The 27,921-nt window shown below is 42.1% G+C and overlaps 2 protein-coding genes across 5 annotated transcripts in view; both read right to left on the reverse strand.

Annotated features, from left to right (window-relative positions):
- Nucleotides 1-19,591, reverse strand: part of Frrs1l (ferric chelate reductase 1 like) — a 31,867-nt gene extending 12,276 nt beyond the window's left edge. Inside the window, exons 1-2 of the mRNA XM_046452025.2 lie at nucleotides 19,339-19,591; nucleotides 2,920-3,004 (exon numbers count right to left, since the gene is read on the reverse strand). Of these exons, the coding sequence (XP_046307981.1) occupies nucleotides 2,920-3,004; nucleotides 19,339-19,576 (323 nt within the window). The 5' untranslated portion in view covers nucleotides 19,577-19,591. The remainder of the gene's footprint in view (nucleotides 1-2,919; nucleotides 3,005-19,338) is intronic.
- Nucleotides 19,592-22,798: 3,207 nt separating this feature from the next.
- Nucleotides 22,799-27,921, reverse strand: part of Epb41l4b (erythrocyte membrane protein band 4.1 like 4B) — a 134,488-nt gene continuing 129,365 nt past the window's right edge. For all 4 annotated transcript variants that reach the window (XM_046451463.2, XM_046451466.2, XM_046451462.2 and 1 more), the window contains 2 exons: nucleotides 27,098-27,243; nucleotides 22,799-25,870 (listed from right to left, as the gene is read on the reverse strand). In XM_046451463.2, the coding sequence (XP_046307419.1) occupies nucleotides 25,801-25,870; nucleotides 27,098-27,243 (216 nt within the window). In that variant the 3' untranslated portion in view covers nucleotides 22,799-25,800. The remainder of the gene's footprint in view (nucleotides 25,871-27,097; nucleotides 27,244-27,921) is intronic.

Consider the following 27,921-nt stretch of genomic DNA (forward strand, 5'->3'; position numbering starts at 1 on the left):
ATTTACAAAATTTGCCTTTCTTCTGTTGGGCTACTTGGTGGTAATATAATTCCAAAGTCAGACACTAAAACATACAGCTATAAGGTGGTTATCTCAATAGTCAGATTATGCACACCTTCTTTTTAAAGAGCATCATTGAGTTGAAAACACAAATTTAAATAGTCTTACAAAGGATATGTGGATCCTTTAAGAACCAGCAAGCCTTAGTTTGAAGCACACTATTCAGAATGATAAAAAATTACAGCAACAGAGCTGCTTCAGTGGTAGATCATGTGTTTAGCTTACACAAGGCCCTAGGTTTGATCCCCAGCACTGAAAGAAAGAAAGGAAGGAAGAAGGGGAGACAGAGGGAGGGAGAGCGGATGGCTTGTAGCAATCTAAGCTCAGATGGCAGGTGTTTGAAGGAACAGGACACAAGGGTGCTAAATTTTGATTGAGGAAAGAAGCAAGAACAACCTAGTACACTGGTAGAAATATCCTGAGCAGTGGGGAAGAAATGTAAGATCAAGGCAACCTGGAACTGGGTTGAAAAATATGAAAAGGAGATTTCTTGGAAAGCTGGGAATGGAACCACCATTTGACCCAGCTATTCCCCTTCTCAGTCTATTCCCTAAAGACCTAAAAAGAGCATGCTACAGGGACACTGCTACATCGATGTTCATAGCAGCACAATTCACAATAGCAAGACTGTGGAACCAACCTAGATGCCCTTCAATAGACGAATGGATAAAAAAAATGTGGCATTTATACACAATGGAGTATTACTCTGCATTAAAAAATGACAAAATCATAGAATTTACAGGGAAATGGATGGCATTAGAGCAGATGATGCTAAGTGAAGCTAGCCAATCCCTAAAAAAACAAATGCCAAATGTCTTCTTTGATATAAGGAGAGTAACTAAGAACAGAGTAGGGACGAAGAGCATGAGAAGAAGATTAACATTAAACAGGGATGAGAGGTGGGAGGGAAAGGGAGAGAGAAGGAAAATTGCATGGAAATGGAAGGAGACCCTCAGGGTTACACAAAATTACATACAAGAGGAAGTGAGGGGAAAGGGAAAAATAACACAAGGGGGAGAAATGAATACAGTAGAGGGGGTAGAGAGAGAAGAGGGGAGGGGAGGGAAGGGGAGGGGGGATAGTAGAGGATAGGAAAGGCAGCAGAATACAACAGACACTAGTATGGCAATATGTAAATCAATGGATGTGTAACTGATGTGATTCTGCAATCTGTATACGGGGTAAAAATGGGAGTTCATAACCCACTTGAATCAAAGTGTGAAATATGATATATCTAGAACTATGTAATGTTTTGAACAACCAACAATAAAAATTAAAAAAAAATTAAAATTAAAAAAAAAGTATTAAGGAAAATGGTCATTACTAAAATGTATGAATTCTATTAGTCATATTTAAGTAAACTGTGTTGTATTATAAATAAAATCATATTCAGAAAAAAAATTTCCAAAAAAAATATGAAAAGGGCCAAGTAAAGTTAAAGGAACAAAAAATAAAAACAAGGGCTGGGGCTGTAGCTCAGCGGCAGAGTGCTCACCTAACATGTATGAGGCTCTGGATCTGATCCTCAACATAAAATAAAATAAAGGTATTCTGTCCAACTACAATTAAAAAATAAATATTAAAAAAAATGAAAACAAGTCACTCTTAAACCAGCAGGGTGCTAAAGTTCCATTCCTTCTCAAAAGCACCCCCTAATCACCAGAAATTGTACATTACTAACCATCTTCCTCAATACTAGCAGTTTAGATTTTTAAAAGGTAGATTTGAAATGACTTGTAATCCAAAGAAAGCTCAAAGCTCCCGTATTCATTGTTTTCCCCTTAGACCTTGAACTCTGAACAACCACCAAATCAGAACCTCAGTGCAGTAACCATTAAAACCCTACTAAAGGTTTTAATAGTTTGTTACAGGAAGTAAAGGGTTCAAAGAGAAGGCTTTTCCAACAAGACAGCACTGACTAGATGAGAGGTCTGCTATGCACACCACAGTTTTTTAGCCTAACACAATGTGTCTTGGTGGAACACCACTAAATAATCATGTGGGCACTCACCAATGCCTGAGTGGCAAGCTTACTACAATAATCAATGCTCAGTGACTAGTTAGCCCTACGTAGAAACCCACAAGTCACGACTATTTATTTGAAAAGGTATTGGGTATTAGATACCTCTATCATTGCTTATTCTGCCCACAGCTCCTACTGAATAAGCATAGACATATTTTGTGTTGTGTGAATCTCCCCATTACAGCCTATTGATGAGAAATAGACACTGGGGTCACAGCAGAAATGGAGAACCAGAAATGGAAGTCCAATGACTAGTGCATGCTAGAGCTAAAAAGCTTTCAAACACGGAGTGGCCATTAGAAACACCATAACTCTAGAAAATACCATAACGGCAGTGGGCAGTGGTGAACGCCTATAATCCCAGTGGCCAGGGAGGCTGAGGCAGGAGAATAATGAGTTCAAAGCCAGCCTCAGCCACAAAGAGGTGCTAAGCAGCTCAGTGAAACCCTAACTCTAAATAAAATATTTAAAGTAGTGCTGGGGGCACTGGGGTTGTGGCTCAGTGGTAGAGCGCTTGCCTAGCATGTGTGAGGCACTGGGTTTGATCCTCATCACCACCTAAAAAATAAGTAAATAAACAAAATAAAGATAATGTGTCCATGTATAACTAAACAAATTTTTTAAAAAATAGTGTCGGGGGTATGATTACTCAATGGTCGAGTGCCTCTGAGTTCAATTCCCAGTATCACCCCCTCCCTCCAAAAAGGAAACACCATAACATTGCAGAAGTTATGAAAGGATATAGGCTCCTGATTGGAATGAATTACATGCGATTTAAATACTACCTTGAGAAGTAAATATAGTTCTTAGCCTTAAAGTCATCTTTTTCTACCAACCTAAAGCATCCCTTAGTTTTCCCACAGTCTTCCACTTTGATTTTGGCAAATGGATCCACAGGAGGAGCGGTCGGGAAAGCGTAACCTGGGCAGTGAGAAAAAATAGAGGTTAGAAAATCCAATATCAACTTTTTCAATGAGAATTAAAAAAATAAAATAAAACTTTTTCTCGCCCACGTCTGATGCGGGCGGTAGAATTTGGGTTTCCTCTGCGTGGAGTGAACTGGCTACAACAAAAAGCTAAGAAAAGAAGGCAGCAATAAAAACCCAGACTACACAGAAAGTAATTTTGGAAAGCGGGGGTGGGATGGCTCTTTGACCTTAGGGGTCGAGCTTCCACACTGGGAAGAGAGAGCGCTCGGGAGCCGCGTTTGCTTTATTCTATATGGGGGAAACTTCAAAGGTTTCCATAGAATGTTCTTCTGCCAAATAAGATAGGAGGTGAGCTGTCCAGCTCTAATGGGTTACACCCAATTCCAGAGCTACAAGAGCTGCCCCACTAGTAGAGAGAGGGCAGAGATCTCACCCTTTGGGCAGTCTACACACGGGAATGCTGGGATCCTTCCCAAGGGGAGACCTAAGTCCCCCATGGCTTAGCACCCAGTAAAAGACCATTCAAGAAGCTTCATAGGTGGCTCCCCACAAGTTTTGATTATTTTCCATTGCATATGCCTAGCAATGGCTGGGGACTCACAAAGGGCTTTGACTAAGCCTAATCATGCTCCCTGGGGGTCAGCACAGGGCATGCACCTCTGGATTCAACCTTACATAGCATCTGGGAATGGGTGTTCTCTTTCCTCATTTTCAGGCAAGGAACTGGAGACACTGAGCAGGGGCATAATTCCATATAACCATTGGCTTACCACAGTTCTAATACAGTACACATTCTCTAAAAGAAACAAAAATATCAATACTACCCTTTTATTTTCGATAGTAGGATTTTTCCACTTAAATATATGAAAATAGGATTTTTCCATTCCATTTCTCTGAATTGCTATTTTGCCTTAAGCTGTATATAACACTTCCAGAGATCCTCTAAATCCCTTAAAGATGGTTCCTAGCAATTGTGTATCTTTGTTATAAAATTTCTTACTATTATAATACATCAATTACATATGAAAGGATGAGGCCATGGCCCGCCTCCAGTTTATAACCTGTCTCCTAGGCTGAGTACTTCACACGGGAGCTCTGTGTGATTCATCCTGTGTTTTCTGTCCAGCCTAGAGTTTGACCCTGAACACTGAATAAATGATTGTCAAATGATGTAATAAAATCACCCACTAATGATAGGGTAATGTAAATAAACATAAAAATTATTAGTTTTTTCTCTATTGTACTGTTTTTTAAAATAAAGTTTAGTTTTATTTTATTCCATTTTTATTACTTTATTGATTGGGGGTATAGCCCACCTCTAAGCAATTTTTGCCACCTCTAAGCAATTAGGCCACAGGCATTACTTGTTGCTAGTTGAATGTTTACTTTGTGCTAAAACCTATATCCATTTGAACATAACAGAGGAGCTCTGCCTTGACTGAGTTTTTTTGTTTTACCCTAATATTTATGGAGCAGCTGTTCCATGCACCGTCATCTGTGTTCTTCCTCTTACTTCTCACCACAGTCTTGAGGTCATTTTTTTTTTCCTCAGAATATTTACCTAGGAATGCAGGTGACTCACAAAAACGACCTTTTTAACTTTGCTTCTGACTCAGACTCCCTATCTTCTTTCATTTTTTTCAACATAGCACCCTTACTACTTCCCACTGAATAATACATTGGTATATGGAAGATTCCTAGCTCAATAAATGTGAGTTTTTGGATTATTATTACCATTATATTTTGTAAACTGAACTGAGAACTAATAACCATTGGGTAATGCTGTCTTTTTAAAAAATTGGGCTTCTGAACTCCAAATAAAAGCATGGTTTTTTGTGTGTGTGTGTGTTTGTTTGTTTTGTTTTTGGCATCAGGGATTAAACACAGGGGCACTTAACCGCTAAGCCACATCCCCAGCCCTTTCTATATTTTATTTTGAGACAGGGTCTCCCTGAGTTGCTGAGGCTGGCTTTGAACTTGCGATCCTCCTGCCTCAGCCTCCAGAGCCCCTGGGATTACAGGCGTGCACTACTGTGCCCGGCAAAAGCAAGTTTTGCAACAAAACTCACATATATGTTCTAAACTGATTTATTAGTATTGGCAAATAGCTTCTCTAGCAGTAATTTTCTATCATCTTGTATGCCTCTAAAACTTGGAATGAGAACTGGCATTCTGTCAAATGCACTTGTACATCCATTCAATATCACTTTTTTCCCAGTACTGGGGATTGAACTCAGGATCTTATGTATGCTAAGCACATACTCTACCACTGAGCTACACTCCTAACCCCTAGTAACTTATTTTTATCTTGTTTTGTAAGTTGCTGAAAGATAATTTGGCTTTTGTCTCTGGTTCATGGGAGACAAACTCTAAATCCTTAGACTTTTCCAAGTAATACGAGTGTCTCTGGTATTCATGAACCCGTTGGATCACACCTGAATTTGTGCTAAGAGATGATATGACTCAGGATGGAAGTTGACCACCAGAAAGACTAATATCCGATAAAAAAAAAATTGGAATTTGGACTCCTCCCCACCTCTGGGGAGGTAAGGGGGACTGGAAATTGAATTTTATCTCATCCCCACATAGTGGAAACCCCAATAAAATTTCTGGACACTGAAGCTCGGTGGAGCTCTCTGACTGAACACATGGATTTGTTGGCAGGGGGTGTTAGCTTTCTATGGTCAAGGCCAAATTACCTCAACAAAAATAATTTAGAGAAGAAAAAGTTTCACACTTTCATAGTTACAATCTGTAGTCAGCCAACTTCATTGCTCTGGGCCCAAGGTGAGGCAGAGCACCGTGGTGGAAGGGCAAGGCAAAGCAGCTCAGGGCATGTCAACCAGGAAGCAGAGGGAGCTTGCATGCACAAATCCAGGAACAATATCATCCTCGAGGCACGCTCCCAGGGAACTACTTCCTCCAGACATGCCCTACCGGCCTACAATTACCAACCACGAATCCATTCAAATTATTAATCCATCAAATGGATCCATTCACTGATTAGGTCACAAGTCTCATCATCTGATCATCCCTTCTCTGAACATTCCCACATTGTTCCACATATGAGTTTTGGGGGGACACTTCATATCCAAACCGTAACTGAGGGTAAACATGCTGATTCCACCAAAAACATGGAAACTGGATTTGGGAGCCAGCCAAACTTCACCCTCTGTGTCTCTCCGTAGGTGGTCCTGATGGTATCCTGGATGACAACACTGTAAGTATGGTGCTTTCCTAAATTCCACGAGACAGAGTTATAGAGCCTGAGTCATGGCAGTGTGGAAAGCCCCTGCATTTATGGCTGGTCAGTTTGACGTGTGGACAGTCTTCTTGTAGCCCATGACCTTTTTAACCTGTGGGGTCTGTACTCTCTATGTAATACCAGAAAGAAGTTTGCTGATGAAATTTGGTATTAGAAAAGTGGAGCAGTATTCCAATTTTTTTTTCCTGAAATTAAATGATCGCTCACTATTTGGACTAAATTTGGACTAAGTGCCTGGGTCTAAACTCTTGCCTATGGGCTATAAACCAGCCTTCCACAGGCTGAGCACCATGCAAACCTCCTTGCCAGCTGCTAAGGCACGCTGACAGGTCGCATGTGAGGGAGGAAGGAAAGAGGACTCTTCCTTCCAGTTAGGCTGCTGTTCCAGAAAGCAAGTCCTCAGTAACCCTGCTCCATCCTTACAGTGGCAGGTGGTTTGAGTTCCCAGCTTTGTGCTAGATTTCCAAAAAAAAGCCTCAGAACCCTGCTCAAAACTGTCAGCAGCTGGGCAGAGCCCCATTCTTGAAAGATGGTAGCATCTCTGGGAGGTCCCTTGTCTGAGCATCCAGGTTCTGAGAACCCCAAGCCTTTCTCTTGGTACCCAAGACCCAGGGGTGGTGGCTGCTTCTTCTGGTTACTTTCTCTCTGCTCTCCTGATGCTCCCTTGATGCTTCTTCAGTTCTACCAGCTCCTACTTAGCTCCTAGCACTAGTGACTCTGTTAAAATAGCTAGTGTGATTTCTGTCTTTTTAACTACACTTTAATACCAACTAAATGGATTCATTCTTGAATTCTGATACAATGCATCTGCCCAGACTGTAGCTTATTAGCAGCTATCATTTCAAAGGCTACTGAAAAATGATACTCAATAGAATCTATGTTTTATATGCACTATACAATTCTAGTAGTAAATTATTTTGATTGTGGGTTTTTAAGTGACTAGAAGCACAGAATTAAATTGCCATTTCTTGGCTTGTGAAACTCTCATTATCACTTTATGCAAAGGCCATCTTATATTTTTCCTTGATCCATTCCTAACCTCATTTTCCTCCCTAGCTTAGACTGAATATGGTATAATTCCTGCATATCCTTCTGACCAGGAGGAAGATCTTAACAAAAAATGAACACTCTGACCCACATATCTGAAAAAGATATTTTATCACAGTAAAAATCTCTTACCAGGAAAACCTGAGAGGACACATCAGTAATAATGGATTCCAGACAATCCAGAGCTGGAGGGTATGCTCTTTGTCTCCATGAAGGCCAGAACTCTGCCTGTGCAAGGCTGAAATCTTCCAGGTTGCAAAACATCTTTCATATCCCCAGCACCACCACCTTTGAACTCTTGCATGATCGCCCTATAAGATATTACCCAAGCTGCCAGCACAGAAGTAGCTCTAAAGTGCAGATTCCAGGCATAGACAATTTCTCACCCTGCCTACAGCACCACTGGGCCACTCTGTCCACAGGTATGCTGCATTGGCCATCCCATGGCCACACACAAGTCTGGAAATACCTCAGCAGGGCAGACTAGCAAGGGCCCACTCCAACTTACCATTCACTGTCCATGTATTTCTCATTATGTATATGTGCTTTTAAAAATGTAATATTTCTATGTTTGTGATCTGCATAAATGACACAAAACAGTACGGCTCATCATTCTGTTTAATATTTCCCCTTGAAAATCTACCTACATGTGTAAACCTAAGCCTGGTTATTACTGCTGGCTGAATAATATTCCCTGAGGTGTGTCCATTTTCTTAAACTTCCTTCCAGATTCAGCACATGGGCTGCCTCTGACATGGTGCTTTCTCACAAGTTGAAGAGATGAACATCCTTGCCCTCATTTCCTGTGTGTATATGCAAGTGTTTTTCATTTTGTTTCAAAAAACCCAGGAGAGGAAATGACGGGTCACATTTTCAATTCCACAAAGCTTGATGAGATCAGAATTATGATGATACCCCGAGTCGTGCATGACTGCCCCGGTTCCCCCATGTCCTCTGTGTACTTGATGCCACCATTCTCTCACGTTAGCTTGGGTTTCCCTGAGTACTGGTGCAATGAACATTTCTCCCTGTCTTCAGCAAACAGTCGGGTTTCTCTTTCTGTGATGTGTATTTCCGCATTCTCCCCTTATTACTTGGGTTTGTGATCTTTATCATAGGAGTTTGTGTGTACTCCAGAAACCTGGTTCCAGATGATTCCTTTATTTTTCCTTCAAGTCTGTCACCAATTTGGGTTTTCTTTTTATTTATTTTTGTCTGATATTCTTTTTTTGGACTCAAAGCTTTTAATTTGATGGAGTGAAGCTAAGAATTTTTTTTCTTTGGGGGTGTCCTTTTTAGGGTCTTGTCTAAGAGTTCACCCTCCACCCAAGGACATAAAGATGTTCCTTTACATTTTCATTTATTGCCTTGGTAGTATTTTCTTGCATATTTAGAGCTTTGACCCATTGGGAATTTATTTTTTATATAGTGTGAGATAAGAGATCAATTTTATTTTTTCCCTATATTGAATAAATTTTTCTCAACACCATTTGTGAAATAACTCATCTTTTCCCTAGGGATTTATGATGATACCTCAATAATGATAACCAAGTCTTGTAACATAGGTCAATTTCTGACCTATGTTTCTGAGCCAGGACTATATACTTTTAAATACCAGACTTTGTCTTATATCTTAATATCTAGCAAGACAAAGCCTACTTAGCAATTCATGAAACTTAATTCTTCCATGTAAACTATAGAAATTAATTTGCCAAGTTCTCTCCCCAAATGCTGCTAGACCTTTTTGGTTGGAATTGCATTATACATATAGATGAATTGTGGGAGGAGGGAGAATTAATTTATAATTTAATATAATTAATTTATAATACTAATTTTCATTTCCAAGATCATGGTATGCCTGTCTATTCACATCTTTTATATCTCTTAGTAGTTTTAGGACTGATACATTCTTTATCAAGTAACATTTGGATAATATAGGTTTGTTGCTATTTCAAACAATATCTTCATTTCTTTTACATTCTTTGCTTATTACTGCTAGTGAAGAAGGGAGTTTTTGGTTTCTGTGCCCTGATCTTGGTTATGACAACCTTACTGCATTGTCTTGATTATGTCTGTTTATTCATTCTTTTTGGTTTTCTTTGTAAATACTCACATCATGTCTTCCCTTCCAATTCTTATGACTCTGAATTTTTTTTTCCTTTGGCCAGGACTTCCTGTACTATATTGAACAGTAATAGTCATAATAAACGGGTATCCTTGTCTTATATTAACCCTAAAGAAATAAAATTTAAAGGATTTTCCATTAAGTATATTGTTAGTTTCAATTTTTTTCAAAAGAGACTCTATCAAGTAAAATATTTTTCTAATATATTTATAATCTTCTAAAAACTATACTTATGTATTAATTTTTTTAGATAAGTTCTTGCTATGTTGTTGCTTATCTTGAACTCCTAGGCTCAAGGGATCCTTATGCCTCAGTCTCCCAAGTAGCTGAGACTATAGGCATGCACCACCATGCCCAGTGCTTGACGTTTTTAAGATATATTTTTAATAATCTAAATACTATAAAATTATATAGGTAGATTTTTTTTCTGTTATCAATTCACCATTGCTACAATAAGTGATACCTGTATATATTGTGTGTTTTTAGATACAGTGTTAGATTTAGTTAGCTAATATTTAAATTTCTTGAATTTTTAGCTTGTTTAAATTTTTCTTTATGCCATGTTACTTAGTTCCAGAATTTTCTTCCTGGATGAATTTTATTGAGCTTTTTACTTAATAACACACACACACACACACACATTTTTTTTCTTTCTTTCTTTTCTTTTTTCTTTTTTTTTTTTTTTTTTTTTGGTTTGGTTTGGTTTTCAGGTACTAGCAATCACCTGTATGTGCTAGGCAAGTGCTCTACTACTTAGCTACCTCACAAGCTTATATTACATAAATTTAAAAGAGCAGGGTTTTTTTCTATTAGATGCCATATTTTGCAGAAAACACAAACCACTCAAGCTATTTTAAGTAGAAAAAGATAAGATTTTAAAACATAAGTTTAGGGCTGGTTTGTGGCTCAGTGGTAGAGCACTTGCCTAGCATGTGTGAGGCACTGGGTTCCATTCTCAGCACCACATATAAATTAAATAAAGGTCCATTGACAACTAAAAAAATAAAAATAAAAAAATAGGTTTACACAAAAATTTGTACATAGCAGCATTATACTCAATAGCCAGAAAGTGGAAATCACCCAAATGTCCACCTATTGATGAATAATCAACAAAATAAGGTAGCTGGGTATGATGATGGTGTACGCCTGTAATCCTAGTGGCTTGGGAGAGTGAGGCAGGAGGATTGTGAGTTCAAAGCCAGCCTCAGCAACTCAACAAGTTCCTAAGCAACTTAGTGAGACCCTGTCTGTAAATAAAATATAAAATAGGCTCGAAATGTGGCTCAGTGGTTAAGTGCCCCTGGGTTCAATCCCCAGTACAAAAAAAAAAGTAAATGCAAAAAATGAAATATGATTTAGGTACAAAAAATAAAGTACTGATATATGCTACTACATGGATGAAACTTCAACTCATTTTGTTTAGAAGAGGGTAACAAAGGCCACATATTTTATAATCTCATTTACATTAAATGTCCAGAAAACATAAATATTGAGACAGAAAGATTAGTGATTGCCTTAAGCTGGGGCAAGAAGGGTGTGGGGTGGGGGAAGATGAGGAGACTGCAGGGCAATGGATAAGGGGTGTAGTATCTCTTTTCAGTGTGATGAATATGCTCTAAAATTGACTATGGTGATGGCTGCATAACCCTGTGAATATGCTAAAAACTACTGCACTGTACACTTTAAATGGGTGAATTGTATGGAAATGACATTCAATAAGAAAAAGGGAAAGAAAGAAAAACCAGTATGGTCTGGTCTGGATATGAGCTGTCCCCCATAAAAACTCATACATTAATGCAGGAGATGAAATAACTAGACTACAAAAGTGTAACCTAATCAGTGGATTAATCCATTTAATGGATTAATAATTTGAATGGATTTCTGGGTGGTAACAGTAGGAAGGTAGGGTGTAGCTGAGGAAATAGATCAGTGGGGATGTACCTTGGGGATAATGTCCCCCCCCCCTCCTGCCGTCTATCATGAGCTGAACAGCTTTCCTTCACCACAGCCTTCTGCCAAGATGTTCTGCCTCATGTTAGGCCCAGTGGGATGGAGTGGGCTGACCACAGACTGAACCTCTCACACTGTGAGTGAAACCAAAATATTCCTCCTCTAAGTAGTTCTTGTCAGCTATTTTGGTCACAGTGACACAAAGCTAACACACAATGGAAGTCTTGCATGTGATGCCCTAGCTCCACATTACCCCACTTCTGAATTCAAATGTCATGCATCTAATTGACGGAATCAAAATCACAGGCAGAACTTGGGCTTCAAGGTTGCGGGAGCGGGCAGGATAGATGCAGAGGAAGCCAATCCACCGTATCTTCATATTTCTTCTTCTTTATTCTGCATCTTCACCCTTTCCTTTGATTAGATTTGTCCCCAAAAATTGTGTTCTCTTATGAGACTTTTCAGAGAGTCAGATTTTGCTTTGGGTAATTGTCCTCATTTGTGTATGTTTTCCATTTCACTTATTCCTATTCAGATCTGTATTACCTCCTCCTTTCTGTTTCCATTTTGAGTTGGATTCCATGTTCACATGTTTTCAATCTTATTTCCTGACAGATGTATTCAAAACTATAAATTTCTAAGCTCTACTTTAGATTCATGTGAAACATTTTGATATGCAACGTTCTGATGGTCATTAGATGTGTTTCTTAATTTTCTTTATGATTTCCTCTTTTTAAAATTTTAATTTGTTATATACGACAGCAGAATGCATTACAGTTCATATTACACATGTAGAGCACAATTTTTTCATATCTCTGGTTGTACACAAAGTAGAGTCCCACCATTCGTGGTTATGATTTCCTCTTTAACACATGGGTTCATGTTGTTTTCTTTTCCAGACAGGTTGACTCCCCTGGCAACAATACCCAACCTGCTTTTGTTAATTTCCAATTCTACTGCATTGGAATCAGAAACATCTGTATGTTTTTGTTTTTGCTGTTTTGCAGTCTGGGGATGCAATCCAGGATGCTAGGCAAGCACTCTACCACTGAGCTATTCACCCACCCCTCATTATGATTCTGATTTGCATTACCTTAATTGAGTATCTTTTCATGTGCCCCTTGGCTACGTGTACATCTTCTTTGGAAAAATATCTCTTTTGAGATTTTCCCCATTTTTAAATTAGGTTATCTATATTTTTGTTGTTATAATTATAACTCAATTAGCCTTTTAATCTCTGCTATGTCTAAAATTTTCCCTTTTTAATTTCTAATATTATTTGACTTCTCTCTTTTTTTTCATGATCCATCTCGACAGAAACTTATTCTGATGGTTAATTTTATGTGTCATCTTGGATGGGCCCTGGTGCCTAGGTATGTGGTCAAACATTGTTGTGGCTGTTCCTGTGAGGGTGTTTTTGGAGGGATTACACTGGTGGACTTGGAATTACACAGACTTCCCTCTGTAATAGAACGGGGGGCCTCATTCACTCCCCCAAGCAATGCAACGACAGATGCCATTGGACTTGACCCATAACATGGGCTCATTACTTGGTCTCCAACCTGCTGGCCCAACTGTAAGACTTTGGACTTGAACTCACAGCCTCCACAATCACGTGAGCCCATCCCTAGAAGAAAGCTATTATTTTATTTTATTTTTTATCTGTGGCACCCTGATTAATACACTTATCTCTCTTATTCTTTATCTACCTATCCTAATATCTGTCTCAATATTTGTCTTGATATCTATCTCTGGATATCTGTCTATTTCAATGTCTATTTATTCATCCATTCTGTGTTTGGGATTGAACCCAGGGCCTTGTGCATGCTAGACAAGCACTCTACCACTGAGCTACCACTCCATCCTTTTCCTTATTTTGAGACAGGGCTTTTTTCTAAGTTGCCCAGGCTGGCCTCAAACTTGCAATCTTCCTGCCTCAGCCTCCCGAGTAGCTGGGATTACAGGTATGTGCCACCACACTCAGCTCTTACTCATATCTTTAAAGACTCACTTTTGATTTTGTTGATCCTCTTTACTGAGTATTTGGTGTCTCTTTCAATGATTCTGCTATGCCCTTATTATTTTTTTCTTTACTCTCCTTAGATTTATTCTCTTCTTTCTTGAATGTCCCAATTTCCAGCTTTTCCTCTTCTTATGTCAGTGTTTAAGCCCCAAAGCCAACTGCATCCAGAGGGTTCTATCTGGAGATTCTACAAGCAAATCAATTCCTAATGTCCCACACCAAGTTCCTCTGCTTCCCCAGTGCTCTTCCTCCTGTGTTTACTTTCTCAGTGAACAATCCGACCACTGACCAGTCTCCCAATCATGAAACCTCAGTCCTAGAGGTCGCCCCTTCTCCCACCTGGTGCATCCACTTAACCATCACTTTCTGTGATTCCTACCGCAGAGCCTGCCTCCGGGCTACTTGTTCACCCTCCTATTCGGTTCCTCTTCTTCTATCATGAGCCATGTTTTTCTTTTTTAATGCTGGGCATGGACCCCAGGGGCCTGCACATGCTAGGCCAGCTCTCTAACCCAGCTACACCCCATGGGCCATCTTTCTGAAGCAACCACCTGACCCTGTTGCTTCATTCCTGAAAGACTTTCCCTGCCTCTCTCTCCTCCACCCCATTCTATCTCCTTTGCACTGACTTGTCTTCTTTAGTTGTGCAATGCATACATTGCGGCCTGGGGATGTGGCTCAGTGAGGTACTTATTTTCTCGGTTGACTTTGGAGCTTCCCAGTATGGTTCTAAGGTTTCCGTGCCTGTGTGATTCACGGGCACTCTCTGTTCCTTTTCTGCAATCCCCTGAGCCTGCTTCCCATGCTCTACTGGGTGGTTAATGGCTTCTGGTTTGCTATTTATTGCTCCTAATTAACTGCTTGGCTCACAGCCTTCAGGTATTAATTGAGTACTAGACTCCTTGAAGTTTTAACCAGAAATTGGCCATACCATTCAGCTTCATCTCTGAGAGCTACTGCATCAGCCTCCTTCTGGGCCTCCTGAACCATTTTTCCTACTCATTAGAGTCGTATAACAACATGGCCCCATCAAGGGACGTTGTGAAGTGTGAAGTGCCACATGTGTGTGAACGCAGCCTTGCTGGTGGGATTCTGCTGCTCAGGAACCTGCAGCTGCCTGCCAGATCAACGCCTAACTCCTCTTCTCAAGTTCACTCACAGAAATTCCCAGTTCCACCTGTCCAACTCCATTTCCTAGCTCAGGTCCCCAGGGACCCCCCACTCCAGGCAGGCTGGATGTCAACCAGCAAACCCACACAGTTCTCTGCTATCCTAGCTGTGTGACTTTGGCTAAGATATTTACATTTTCTGTGGCTCAGTTCCCTGAACTCTGAGGCAGGGATCAGGGTAGTGTCTAACTCACAGGGTTGCTGAAAGGAGTGAAGTCAATACGGATAAAGTGCCTAGAACAGTGCCTGAACACAACAAGCACTTGTTACCAGTTAGCTCCACTGCGTGTTATCATCAGCGCAGATTCATGGAGGGTACAGAGAGAGATCAGATGCAGATCGTCACCTTTAAACAATTTCTGGATTAGCAGGGTGATGAGTTACATAGCCACCTGCATGGTGGATGGAGGAAGGACATGGGAAGGTGAGGGAGCTCCTTCCCTTCCCCATGTTTCTGTCCTCTTTGCCTCTTTACCAGCTTGCTCTCTCAAGACTGCAAAAACTGGTCAGAACTCAATGGTCAGAAACTCACTGACTGGGCCACTTTACAATCATTCAGATCATTATGCCTTAAGATAAGCAAGCATACATGGCTCTTTCCGGTCCCAGGCAGGGTCTGGCCCCAAGGCCAAGTCAGGTACCATCATCTTTTGTGGCTGGCTGGGTTAAGGCTCAGGATCTGTTCCTCAAACCTGGCCATCTGAGCAGCAGGGAGATGGGAGTGGGAGGCTTCCCTTGGGACCTAACCCCAAGCCAACATCTCACACAGTTCTTTGCTCTTGTCTTTTCCCCAGAGAATCCACAGAATGGGTATTTGCCCATGATCAAATGGTAATCCACTGCATATTCTACCGTTGTTCAGAATATATAGATTCTGGTTTGAGAAGCTCAAGGGAAAGAGGTGTGGGTACAAGTACCGAGACCCTATCCAGACTCTTGAGTGCTGACAGCCCACAGGTCATGGCAAGGTTAGGAGTGTGCCCTGGGAGAATAGCTTATTGGGCCAGGATGGGAGGGGGAGAAAATCAGGGAAGGCTCCCTGAAAGAGGTGGCATTTGAGCCAGGACAGCAAAGATAAACAGTGTAGGCTAAGATAGTGAATTCTGAAAACCAGCATAGTTAAAACAACACATAATTTAAATTTAAAAAGTGAGTACATGAAGGGGTGATCAGAGAAACCAAATCAGGCAATGCACAGCTTCTGGATTGGGGGGTCCTGGGCAACCAGACAGAAGAGAGATGGTCTGTGGACAGGGTCAATAATGGTCAGTGGGTCTCTCCCAGCTTCACTGAAATCCTTATTCCACCCTCTTGCTCTAATTCCCTTTTTCTAGTTGCACACGGCCAAGCCAGCTCTTCATTACAAACTCAATTTCTTGGCTATTTGGAATCTGTGAAGTGGGGATTCTGCATGGAAGAAACCAGTGGCCTGATTGCCTCAAAAGGACAAATCTGTTTATTCTGTTGGGAAAAAAGAACAGTTTAGGGCTGGGTCATAGTTCAGTGGTGGAGCATTTGCCTAGCAGGTATGAGGCACTGGGTTCGATTCTCAACATCACATATAAATAAAATAAAGGTCCATTGACAACGAAATAGACACACACACACACACACACTCCTAAAGAATAGTTTAAAGGCACGATTCCACTTGCCACTTCCTCCAAAGCAATCAGCCTGTGTCCTCCTTCCCCACTGAATCTAAATCCACCCTAAGGAGGGTCACCCCCTGCCTCCCATCTCAAGTCCATCGGCTACCTGGAGTGCCCATGCCTTCTTGCTCATGGTGGTTTGGGACACTGTTTCCAACCCCTTCTGTCTCATGGTTTTGCCTCTCTGACAGTCCCTTTTAAGACAGTGTCAACAATGGTTTTTAAGACTCCCTCCTCAGAACTTATAGGGCGAAAGCCCAGGTCCAGGGTAAACTAGCAGAGGTGCTACCCCTGAGAGGTCCCCCCACAAACATCCCCACCAGCTCATGGTAGGATTTGTATCTGAAGAGGAAGTGAGAAACTGTCAGAGGGCAGGGCAGAAGAACAGGAAGTGGGCACTTAGGGCAGGTGTTATTATAGTCAGCTTTTTCACTGCTGTGACTAAAGGAGCTGACCAGAACAATGATAGAGGAGGAAACGTTTATTTAAGGACTCACAGTTTCATAAGTCAATCCATATTCAGCAGACTCCATTCCTGGGGCTCAAGGTGAGGCTGAACATCATGGCGGAAGAGTGTGGCAGAGGGATGGGGTTCACAGGATGATCAGGAAGCAGAGAGAGTCTTCACTCTCCAGATATCCCAAAGCCAGGCCCCCAGTGAACCACTTCCTCCAGCCACAGCCCACCTGCCTCATCACCACTCAGTTAATCCCATCAGGGATCAATTCACTAATTAGGTTAAGGTTGTACCCCAATCATTTCTTCAGCAAACTTTCTTGCACTGTTTCACGTATGAGCTTTTTGGGGCGGGGGGGACACCACATCTAAACCATAACAGCAGGGAATGGGAGGAGTAGCAGAGGTTGTGAAGGGGAACTGGGCCAGGGTAGAAACTCCAGAGAAGGGAGTCCGAGCTTCCTCCAGGGAGCAGGTTGAAATTGTCACAGGTTTTTAAATGCAACACCAACAGGGTTAGAGGTGGGCTTTAGGAAGGGTAAGCCGGTTGTATGTACAGAATGGATGGGAGGGGCAACCAGGGATTTGAACACACATGACAGCATGCCCTGCCACCACTGGATGGTCACCTCATCTAAATGCCCTCCCTCTTCCATCTCACCAGTCTTTCATGCCTCCAGCTGGACTCCACATAGCTGTCCTTGATTATAGGGCCCACCTGATGTCCAAGTTTATAAAACTTGACCATGCAATTAACAGATCATTCTCTCTGTATGCCTAAACTCTGAGCTTGTCCTTCATATGTTAGGCATATGTACCCAATGAGAATATAAGCTCATGTTAATGTCCCCGGGCAGTACTAGGTTGGATGTACGCAGAATAAATATGCATCAGATGCTTCCAGAAACAGATGGGTTTCAGAATATTTATCCTTTTCCAGAGTGATAGGTTCTGCTTCTGCTTGTTGTCCTCCGACTCTGCCTGTCATTTACACCTTGTTCCTGGCCACATGGCTGCCCAGCTAGAGGACTGCACCTCCTAGCCTTCCCCACAGCTCTGTCATGTAATGACATTTTTGCCAAAGGAAGATGAGCAGCAGTGATTTGTGCAGACAGCCTAACAGGTAATTGCTTACCCTGAATTTCTCTATTTCTTTCCCTTAGTCTTGAACAAGGACATGCAAGCAACCTGGCTTCTACCACACAGATGAGGTCAGAGGGGTAAAGGACTGTGGAGCAACAATTGGAAAGAATCTATGTCCCCAAATGACCTTATGGAATAGAGCCCACCCACCAGTCCCAGAGCAGCCAGGTTCTTATCTGCAAGAAAAATTCTCTCTCTTATTTAAGCCACTATATGTTGGGAATCTCTGTTTCAGCAGTTAAGACTACTTAAAAAAATATATTTTCCCCAAATCTATTCTCTCCATTTCCCTTAATATAGTAATTCCATTTTTTGAACTGGGTCTATTATGTCTCAGCAGTGAGGTTACCGTTTCCAGCTGCCTTTACACCTATGTGTGACCACATAACTAAGTAAGTAGAATTGTTAAATGGAACCTCCAAGTAATCTCCTTATAAAGTAGTCAATGACCTCTTCTTCCTACTTCCTTTTTCCCACTATTTGGACGGTGAGGGTAATGGCTGGAGCTCAAGCAGATATTTAGGACCATGAAGTTACATGCTAAGAAATACAAAGAAGCAGAAGAGCAGGATCCAGGGTCCTGGAAGATCAGGGAGCCGCCACACAGATTCTGGATTACTTCCAGCTTTCTTTACAAGACAGAAAATTCCATCTTGTGGAAGGCATTTATGCTGGTTGCATATAGATGAACCTAATCATAACTAATAGAAAACACCCTTGAACAGATCCCAACATTTCAAACCCCAGCTTGATTGTCAGATATCCCTCTTAGCCAAAGAAAAGGAAAATGACTACTTTCCAAAGTTGCAGAAGTAAGACAGTTTCCACTCCTGAATAGAGTCAGTTTGCCTTTTGTGCTCATTGAAGCAGCTCTACAGGGAGGCTGGTGGCTGACAAACCCCCAGTCTTCCAGCCCAGATGGCCCCAACAATGGTGGCTCACACTAGGGGACCAGAACTGCTGTGGGAGAGAAGTGGGCTGGGAGTGGGGAGGGAGATGTGACCCAGCTCTGGTGCTAGGGCAGTGAGCACCAACAGAACGCTAAGAAGATGGGGCGCTAGTCACGGCAAACTTAGGTCAAAACAAATGGGGAGGAACAAAGCAGCATTTCTCACTAAATTGGGGTTTCTACTTTCTACCAACTGACCAGGTCTCACACACCCCAGACCAGATGGTGGCCTCCTCCGTGGCTGGGAGGGTGGAGGCCAGGGAGCCTCAGTTCAGCACTCCTGTCCACAGCCTCGCAGGACTTGGGTGACCACCTCCCTCTCCAGGCTCAGTCTCCCCACGTGTAAAGCAGACAGCAGAAGCTGACAGCTCCTGGGCCCAGCCTCCAAGCCCATGGGGGTCTGAGTGGAGCGCTTCCCAGCCTGGCCTTGGCGGTGCTCCGCTGTCCCCCATTGGCATTCTGACCAACCCCCTCCCGCCCCCATTCCTGCCGCCCTGGGTCCCCACCCCCGACTCCCCTCTCGCTGCCCCTCACCCTCCTGCAGCCTCACCATCATCTGAAAGATAGCGCAGGTCGTAGAACTCCCCGGCAAAGGTGCCGTAGGAGGAGTCGTGTCGCGGCACCGCCTCGTCTGCGCCCGCGTCCCCCCGCGCGCGGCCCCGGGGTCCCCGGCCCCCCGGGCCCGCGCCGTCGTCCGCTGGGCTGGCAGCGCAGGCGGCGGGCCCCGCCAGCAGCAGCAAGAGCAGCGGCGCCCAGGCCCGCGGGCACTGCCAGGGCGGCCGCGCCATCGCTGCGCACCGATCCCGCAGCCAGGCCGCTCCGGCCGCAGCGGGGGCGCCGCGGGCGCGGGCCGGGACCGAGCCGCCGCCGCCAGCACGCGCCCGCGCAGCCGCGGAGCCGCCCGCACCTCCGCCTCCCCGCCTCTGCTCTGCGCATCCTCGCTCCAGCCCCGCAGCCTCCCCCTCCACTCACCACCGCGTCCTCTCCTTCCCGGTAGATTCCCTTCTGCGTCCTTCCGCCCATTCTCCCCATCTCCCTCCTCCAGCCTTCCACCCTTGCGGATTTTTGACCTATTCTAGGCCTAGCTACTCAAAGTGTGGTCCCTGGACCAGCAGGGTCAGCATCACTTGGGAGCCTGGGAGCATCACTCATCTCAGGCCCCACACACCAGACTCCTAAATCAGCATTTGCTTTTTACCCAAATCCGCAGGATCCCACAGTTCCAATTCAGAAACTTTCTTCTAGGGGTTTTTACCCTTGCTAAAACTGCTGCCTTCCTCCAACTCGTTTCTGCACCTTCTCATTTCTACAGAACACCTATTAGACCCGTTATTTCTTGGGATCAACTCAGAAGGAACTTGAAATGGAAAGATCTCACTATAGAGATGAGTAAACTGAAGTGGTCAAAGGGTAACTTGCACCATTGAAAGTAGGCAGCTGGTCCTCTGCAGCAGGCAGCATGGGCCTTGACCTGGCCCATACCGTGTCTGGTGCCCACGCTGAACTCTCCACGTTTTCAAAACCATTCCTACCACTTAAATTCTCTGTTATTTACTCAGTCGTCCATCTATTCACATCAAGCACTTACTATGTGGCAGGTCCCAGGATCCTCTACTGATGACAGTTGTTGGAGTGATAACAGGTTGAAACTGTGAAGCTGTTTTGGCTAGAGACAGGAACGAAATTCTTTTCATGTAATGTCAGCATTTTGACTTGATTTCCTGTTTTTTATTTCTTTTTTTTTTTTTACTTTATTGCATAAATAAATTAATTAGGGAGGCAGAAAAGCATAGATTCTAAATGCAGGCCTAGAAGTCAGACTGCCTAGGGTAGTGATCAGTAGTTGCCCATGATCAATAATCTTCATGGTGCAATGGAGATTTAAGAAAATAGAGGTACAGATCAGTTGGGTTCAATGCTCTCGATGGCATGAATAAATATGCATAGAATTATGAAACATTAATATTCAAAAGGAAACTAGTGAGTGACCTCAACCTTTTATGGCCTAGTTGGCTGGGAGACAGGGGACAGCTGTTGACATAGGGAGTCATTCTGAGAAACCCAAAGTTCAGGTTTGTCATTGGGTGTCAGCTCATGGTGGGTTGTCCAAATGAGGTTTAAACATGTTAATCCTGACAGCTGAATCAAGATGTAATTCATGAAAACCTTCAGTTTTACTAGATCCTCCAACATACTAATTGTTTTAAGAAATCAGTCAGATTTATTGTTTGGAAATGGTTAAGGTAAACTATAATTATTTTAAACAAGATTCCTTCCCTAAAAGCATAGCTTGGCAAGGTTTAAATTATAAAATATAATTCCAATTAATTGAAAATCTGTTAAATCCTTAAAAAAAAAAAAGACCTGATCCCTTCTCAAAAACTGCAATCTGTTCCTTTTCTTTTCTTCCCATTCACCAGAGCAAATATGGTCAGTTTTAACTGGACCTACATTTGGCTGAAAAGAGAAAGCATCAGACTTCTGATTTCAGTGTTGATTCTCTGGTTTGGGAATTCAAGCTGCTACCTATTACTTTCTTTTTAATTCCTTTAATTTCAGTTATTACAATGAACAGTGATGGCACCTCAATAGAAGAGAAATGAAAACCAGGTCATATCCATCTCCTAGTGAATGGTCTGGTAAAAGCACATGGGCTTTCTGTGGAAAGGGGGATTTGCAAACACAGCCTAATACACAGCCTTGCATGTAATCTGTGGATTTTAATTATCCACTTCTCTTCAAGGACCTGGTGTCCATAGACTCAAAAGAGGCCACAGATAGGCTCAGAGGTAGTGTGAGCTTATGAAAATGCTGAAATAATGTTGTGATGCATGAATTTTTCTAGAGGGGCAACTTCTAGCTACCATGGGTCAAAGTCTGCATGTCTCTTCAGGGACTTAGAAACCTACTTGGGTTTCCAAGTCCTACAGAACCTACTTCTACCCTTTCACAAGATTCTTTCCAATCTACTTAAATTGCATTTTGGGGTTTTCTTATTTTCTTATAAGATTTAAATTCTGGAAAGACCCTTAGCAGGAATGGAAGTGTAGTTCAGTGGTAAGTGCTGGCCTGGCAATGTGTGAGGCCCTGGGTTAATCTGTAGTACTGCACAAACAAACAAACAAATAAATTCCTCTGCACATTTCTCTCTTAGTTACATCTCTGTTGGACACTCTGTGTTCCCCACCAGTGTGAATCCACTGGATGGCCAAGAAATATTGTGGATCCCTCTTTTGCACATGCTTTCTGGGGAAGAATTTTGTCTGACCATTTTGAGACCATTGGCTGAATAAGAGCCAGTTATTAAAACAAGAACTTAGAGAATAAACCAGTTTAATTTCATTTTCATTTTTAAAAGAAACACAACACCTTTATTTTATCTTCTCATCAAAGTCATTCTGATAAAACATTTTTTTTTCTGTTATAAAAACTTCCCATAGGAGAGCTACATCTCACTATCTGACCAGTAACAGATGTGCCCATGCCTTGGATTGCCTTGTATATGTAATTTTTCACTTTGGATTTCATAAGAAATTAAAATGTGATCTTGGCAGTTCTTCAGAAAGTTAAACATAGAGTTGCCATATGATCTGCAATTCTAAGAGATCTGAAAACATATGTTCACATGAAAACTTGTACATGAATGCTCACGACAGTATCATTCGTACTAGCTGAAAAGTAGGAGCAACCTCAATATCTATCAACTGATGAATGGATAAACAAATATGGCATCCATAAATGGTATATTATTCAGCCATAAAGAGGAATGAAGTTCTGATACACGCTGCCACAGGAATGAACTTTGAAAACATTATGTTAAACAAAGAAGCCAATCACAAAAGACTGCCTAGTGTATGATTCCATTTATGCAACATGTCCAGGAGAAGCAGATCCTTAGGTAGAGATCCATAGACGGAAAGTAGACTACTGGTTGTCAAGGGGTGAAGAGTGGTGGTGGAATTAGATAGTGGTGATGTTTGCATAAAAAACACTGACTTGTACACTTTAAAATGGTTAAAATGGTGAATTTTATTTGAACATTTAAAAAAGCTGTGATCTCTGAGATGGTGAAAAAAAAAAAGATAACAGTGATGTCAGAATAGTCCTGTGCTATTTGGGGAATATAAAATTCTGGATGCTTCCTGGTGGGAACTTCTGAATATTCAGACTTTGTTTTCAAACTCTTCATGAAGATCTATACAGTCCACAATCCAGAAACTCTGTGGATTGAGGATCCTCAGACTCTTGCAGTAACCCACCATGCCCACTAGGAGCCCCGGCCACAGATGGTACCCGAGCTTACCCTAGACCTAAGGAGTGTGCTGTATGGCCTCATTCACCCAATACAATTTCATCTCAGCCCCAATGCCAAGCACCCATCCTTATATTTGAATAGGCAAATAACCAAGACGACTGATGAAACCATGGAATCCTCTTGATTTTACTGGTTAGAGGTGAGCTGCCAAAGGTACTGGGTTTTCATACACAATAACAGCCAGACTTTCAGTGACATCAACATTTCAAAATACCTGTGAACCCAGGGGGAAGAGGGGAAGAAACAGGAGACTCGGAGCCTCCTGGAAACAGCAACCCTAAAGCTCACGCATCCCTCGTGGGAAGCAAAGCAAACCAGACGCATAGGAAATACTCGGTTTCCTGGCTTTCCCAAGAGGTCTTCAGCTGTGACCTTGGAACTTCCATTAGATAGCCGGAGGCAAGGAGTGGACACTTCAGAAAGCAGCTGAGAGCAGGAAGAGGCTGCTACATTGGCAAGAGGTGACAACCTCGTGCTGTACAGGAACACATTTTGTGTCACGGGCACGAGATAAAGGACAATTAAAGCTGTTTTAAAAGTACAGCTGGGGTCATGGAGGTATAAAAGCCCCCCAAACTACAATTGCCCCAATAACTCCACCGATGGAGCAGACAGCAGTAAAAACCAACAATGAGAAGAACGTGAGAGGCTGTAAGAGGCAGAGCCGAGCCCTGTGCATTTTGATAGCTCTTGGCGACATCACGGCAGCATACCAAGGTACAAAAGGGGCTGATGTTTATAGAGATGACCATGACTCCGTAAGGAAAGGGTGAATACTCTCCAGTGTACTCTGTTTGCTAAGGCAGGGATGTGTGTGATACATTTAAGAAAGATTTCCCTCAAAAAATATTAAAATTTTAAAGTCAGCACTTAAAGGGTTACTCCTCAGTTATCTGAATATTTGTTCAGATACCTCATTCACGACAATGCTAGAAAATGAGGCATTGCTTTTTTTTTTTTATAATCATTAGTATCAAATTATTGGCACCATTCAGTTGTAAGGGTAGGGACAGGAGAGCAAACTCTACGACAACATAAAAATACAGTTCTGGTACAAAGGTACGGGATTGATTCCATTTAACAAGCAGTCGTAAGAAATGGATGGACAGTTTACACACAAGGAGATACAGCTAGGAAATCATCACGTGGAAAAGTGCTCAGCTTTTGTAGCAATTAATGAAATAAAACAACTTTTCAAGAACAACTGTACACATCCATTAAACTAGTGAAAATAAATAAAAACAGCAAAACCCAATACTGGCAGAGCTATTGGTAAATAGAAATGCTTATACATTGCTGGTGGCATCATAAATTTTAAAGGGGATTCAAGCATTCAGAGGGGGAAGGGGGTGTTAAACTAGATGACCTTTAAGGTCCTTCCAATCCAGAGATTGGATCTTTCTAGAAAGCAATTTGGCAATATAAAACAAGAGCTATAAAAGTATTTCATGCTCTTTGACCTTGTAATCCCTCTTTGAAGATACTCCCAAAGGGAATACTCCAAAGGAAGGAACTTTTTTTTTTTTTTTTACAAAGACATTCATAGCAGCACTATTTATAAGAGTGAAAAAATGGATATAACTCAGGTATCTAATGGGAGAAGTGAGGTTAACCATGTTACATGGGTATAAAGATATTTAAATTGGCAAGAGTAGGATCTGTTTGATAAGGAGATAAGTGTTAGGCAGAGAATGGAACAAAAGAGAATGTACACACTGATCCTAGCTACGTAAAAACATGTGCATGTTCATGGAGAAAGCTTGGGGACTAATTTAGAGGGATGTTTTGTGTTTTTTTTTTAGTTCCTGCAAAGTTATTCAAGTGCATAATAAAAATTTAAAAACACATTTCTTGAAACTATATAAAAAGAGAGCAAAGTTTCTTCTGGTCAGGGTTCTATCAGCAGGACATTAATCAATCAACTTTAGAAATGGTCTTCCTTAATAGAAAACCCAAATGATTTTCCTTATTGAACCATCTTAAAACCCCGTACAGATTTTTAGACAATGCAAGCTGGAATTTCCTACTTTGGTTCAATGATAAATTTTGTTTATCACAGATAATAACATATCCAATGAGTTCCCAAAGAAAATCATGTTATGGGTTAAGCTAAAGAACTTTTAGTCATGGTAATTATATATATATATATATATATATATATATAATGTATGTATGTATATATATATATTTTTAGTTCATTTACTCATGTCTGAATAAAAATAAAGGACTTTATAAGATCTGTGTATTTATCAGTGTAAATGAAAAACCATCAGTAAAGAATTATTCTCTCATTAAAAATTACTCTTTAGCAAAGAGTCGAATCTTGGTGCAAGTTCCAATCATACAAAATCACATGGTTGAGACTGTTGGTGAAGGATTCCCCGCTGCGTTAGCCTCTGTGGTCATCAACCCACACACAGGTACTTCTGAACAGGAATCCCTGTCTTCCCATCTTTCTTCTCCTAAACGTACCAAATCCTGTCTCAACTGCACTGAGCCACAGAAAACCTCTACTGCTCAGGAGACATAGAATAACCTTTCCCATGAAAGTCAAGCCAGCAGTCGGTTTCCGCTAGCCCTGGAGACCTGGGAACAGAGCACACATCTGTATGTCGTGCTGGAATGAGCACGCTAAGCCCGAAGAAAGAAAACGGACAGAAGGCACCATGCCATCCTCCAGACGACAAGGGGACAGTTTCACAGTTCAGTCATCAACAGTCTTTTCATCATTTTCTCTCTCTCCAGTTCCTGCCGGAGTGTCTCTGCACTAAAAAAAAAAAAAAAAGAAGAAAAAAAAGAAAATGTCAAAATAGTGAGACAGACCCTCAAAAATCGCAGGAGCAACAGCTTCAATGTCATCTCCCAGATTCCTTCTTGACTTTGCTTTGTAGGACCCCCTACATCGGCGAGCATTACCATAACTTGAAATTGTCTGGTCACCTATGTGTTCCCCGACTGCAGTGTGAGTATATGTCGTTCATCTCTGAAACCTCAGAGCCCCATACAGTACCTGGTCCATAGCGGCCACTCAGTACAAGCGTCGAATGAATGGGAAGATGCCCAGGAATTAGATTTCTTTAAATCAAGTTGGTTTCATAGACTCTTTGTCCCAGAGGTTAATCTGATTCATGACTGAGGCAATGTCTGCGATGGTTTAGATATGTGCTGTCCCCCAAAAGCTCATATGTGAGACAATACTGGAACATTCAGAGGTGAAAGGATTGGGTTATGAGAGTCTTAACCTAATCAGTGCATTGTTTCTCTGATAGGGATTAACTCGGTGGTAACTGAAGGCAGGTGGGGTGTGGCTGGAGGAAGTGGGTCGTTGGGAACATGCCTTTGCGGTTTATATTTTGCCAGTGGTGAAGGAGATGCTCTCTCTGTCTCTGTCTCTCTCTGCTGCTTGGGCCAAGTTTTGAGCTACCTTGCTCCACCACATTCTTCCATCATGATGTCCTGCCCCATCTCGGGCACTGAGGAATGGAGTTGGGCATCTACAGACTGAGACCTCTGCAACCATGAGTCCCCAAATTTCTTTTCCTCCTACCATTGTTCTTGTTAGGACTTTTGGTCACAGTGGAGGAAAAGCTGATTAAAGTAGGACTTAATACAATGTTGTCTTCTGAATAAAGCTGAATGAAGTAAAACTGGCTGCCGTGAGGGGTTGCCTCTGACTTCTTGGAGCCTGGGGTCCAGTTGTCAGTCATGTATCTGTCACACACACACACACACACACACACACACACCCCAGTTGTCTGTCTCCCTTCACCTCCAGGCACTAAAGTGTAAACCTCGTAAGGGTCGCACTTAACCACACTTAACCCATCCCTGGCACCTAGAATACAGCTGTCCCCATGGATATGTTAATCAATCCTTACAGGATCAATGAATGCAAGGGGTGGGAGGGTTGTAGTGGCACAAGCACGGTGAACCTCGAGTCTGTGCCTGGTTTCCATGTCACCAGAGTTAACTGTGGGTGCCTGCTCTGATTTACCTGGCTGCCATAGAAACAGGCTTCCGGGTGGTATAGACGGTCTGTACCGTGGAGACAGTCTCTGTCAAAGGCCTCAGGGCCGCCGCTGGGATCAGTGGGGAAGGCGGGCCAGGACAGCGCTGTAATTTACTGTCTCTGAAGTCGGCCTGGGGGAGACACGGAGGAGAGGAGATCAATCTCTATCTGAGCTCCGTTTCCCACGGGCAGCCACGCAGCCACTCTGTCTCTAAGCCTCACTGTACCGCTCCTGTTATTTTTTAATAATAGCTGAAAAATCAATTGCCATTTTAAGCGATTTTGCTTTATGCCAGATACTGTGCTAAACACTTAACATACATCACCTCTTGACAACCTTTTAAGGCAAAACCGTATTTCATCACATCTTAGATCCCATCAGTTATAAGATACATCATTTTTTTGTGTACCGCACAGAAAGAAAAATGTGGCATTCCAACTTTGTCATGTTGTACACTGTAGTAAACATTCTGATTTCAGAGATATAAACAGGTTTAAAAAAAAAAGTATATATCTTAGAGGCTGGGGTTGTGGCTCAGCAGTAGAGTGCTCGCCTAGCATGTGTGAGGCCCTAGGTTTGATCCTCAGCACTACATAAAAATAAATAAATAAAATAAATAAAGGTATCGTGTCCAACTACAACTAAAAAATAAATATACATTTTTCAAAAAGTGTATCTTAGAACTGATTTTATGAAAAAGTAATGAGAAGCTCGGAGAGGTTAAGCCTTCTGCCAAGGTCACACAGGAAGCAAACATTAATAGCAGTATTCAGAATGAGGGTTTGCTAACTCCCTAACTGGTGTTTTT

The sequence above is a fragment of the Marmota monax genome, unplaced genomic scaffold, assembly GCF_021218885.2.
Source record: "Marmota monax isolate L192 unplaced genomic scaffold, Marmota_monax_Labrador192_F-V1.1 WCK01_AAM20220418_F8-fsc00020, whole genome shotgun sequence".
Lineage (NCBI taxonomy): Eukaryota > Metazoa > Chordata > Mammalia > Rodentia > Sciuridae > Marmota > Marmota monax.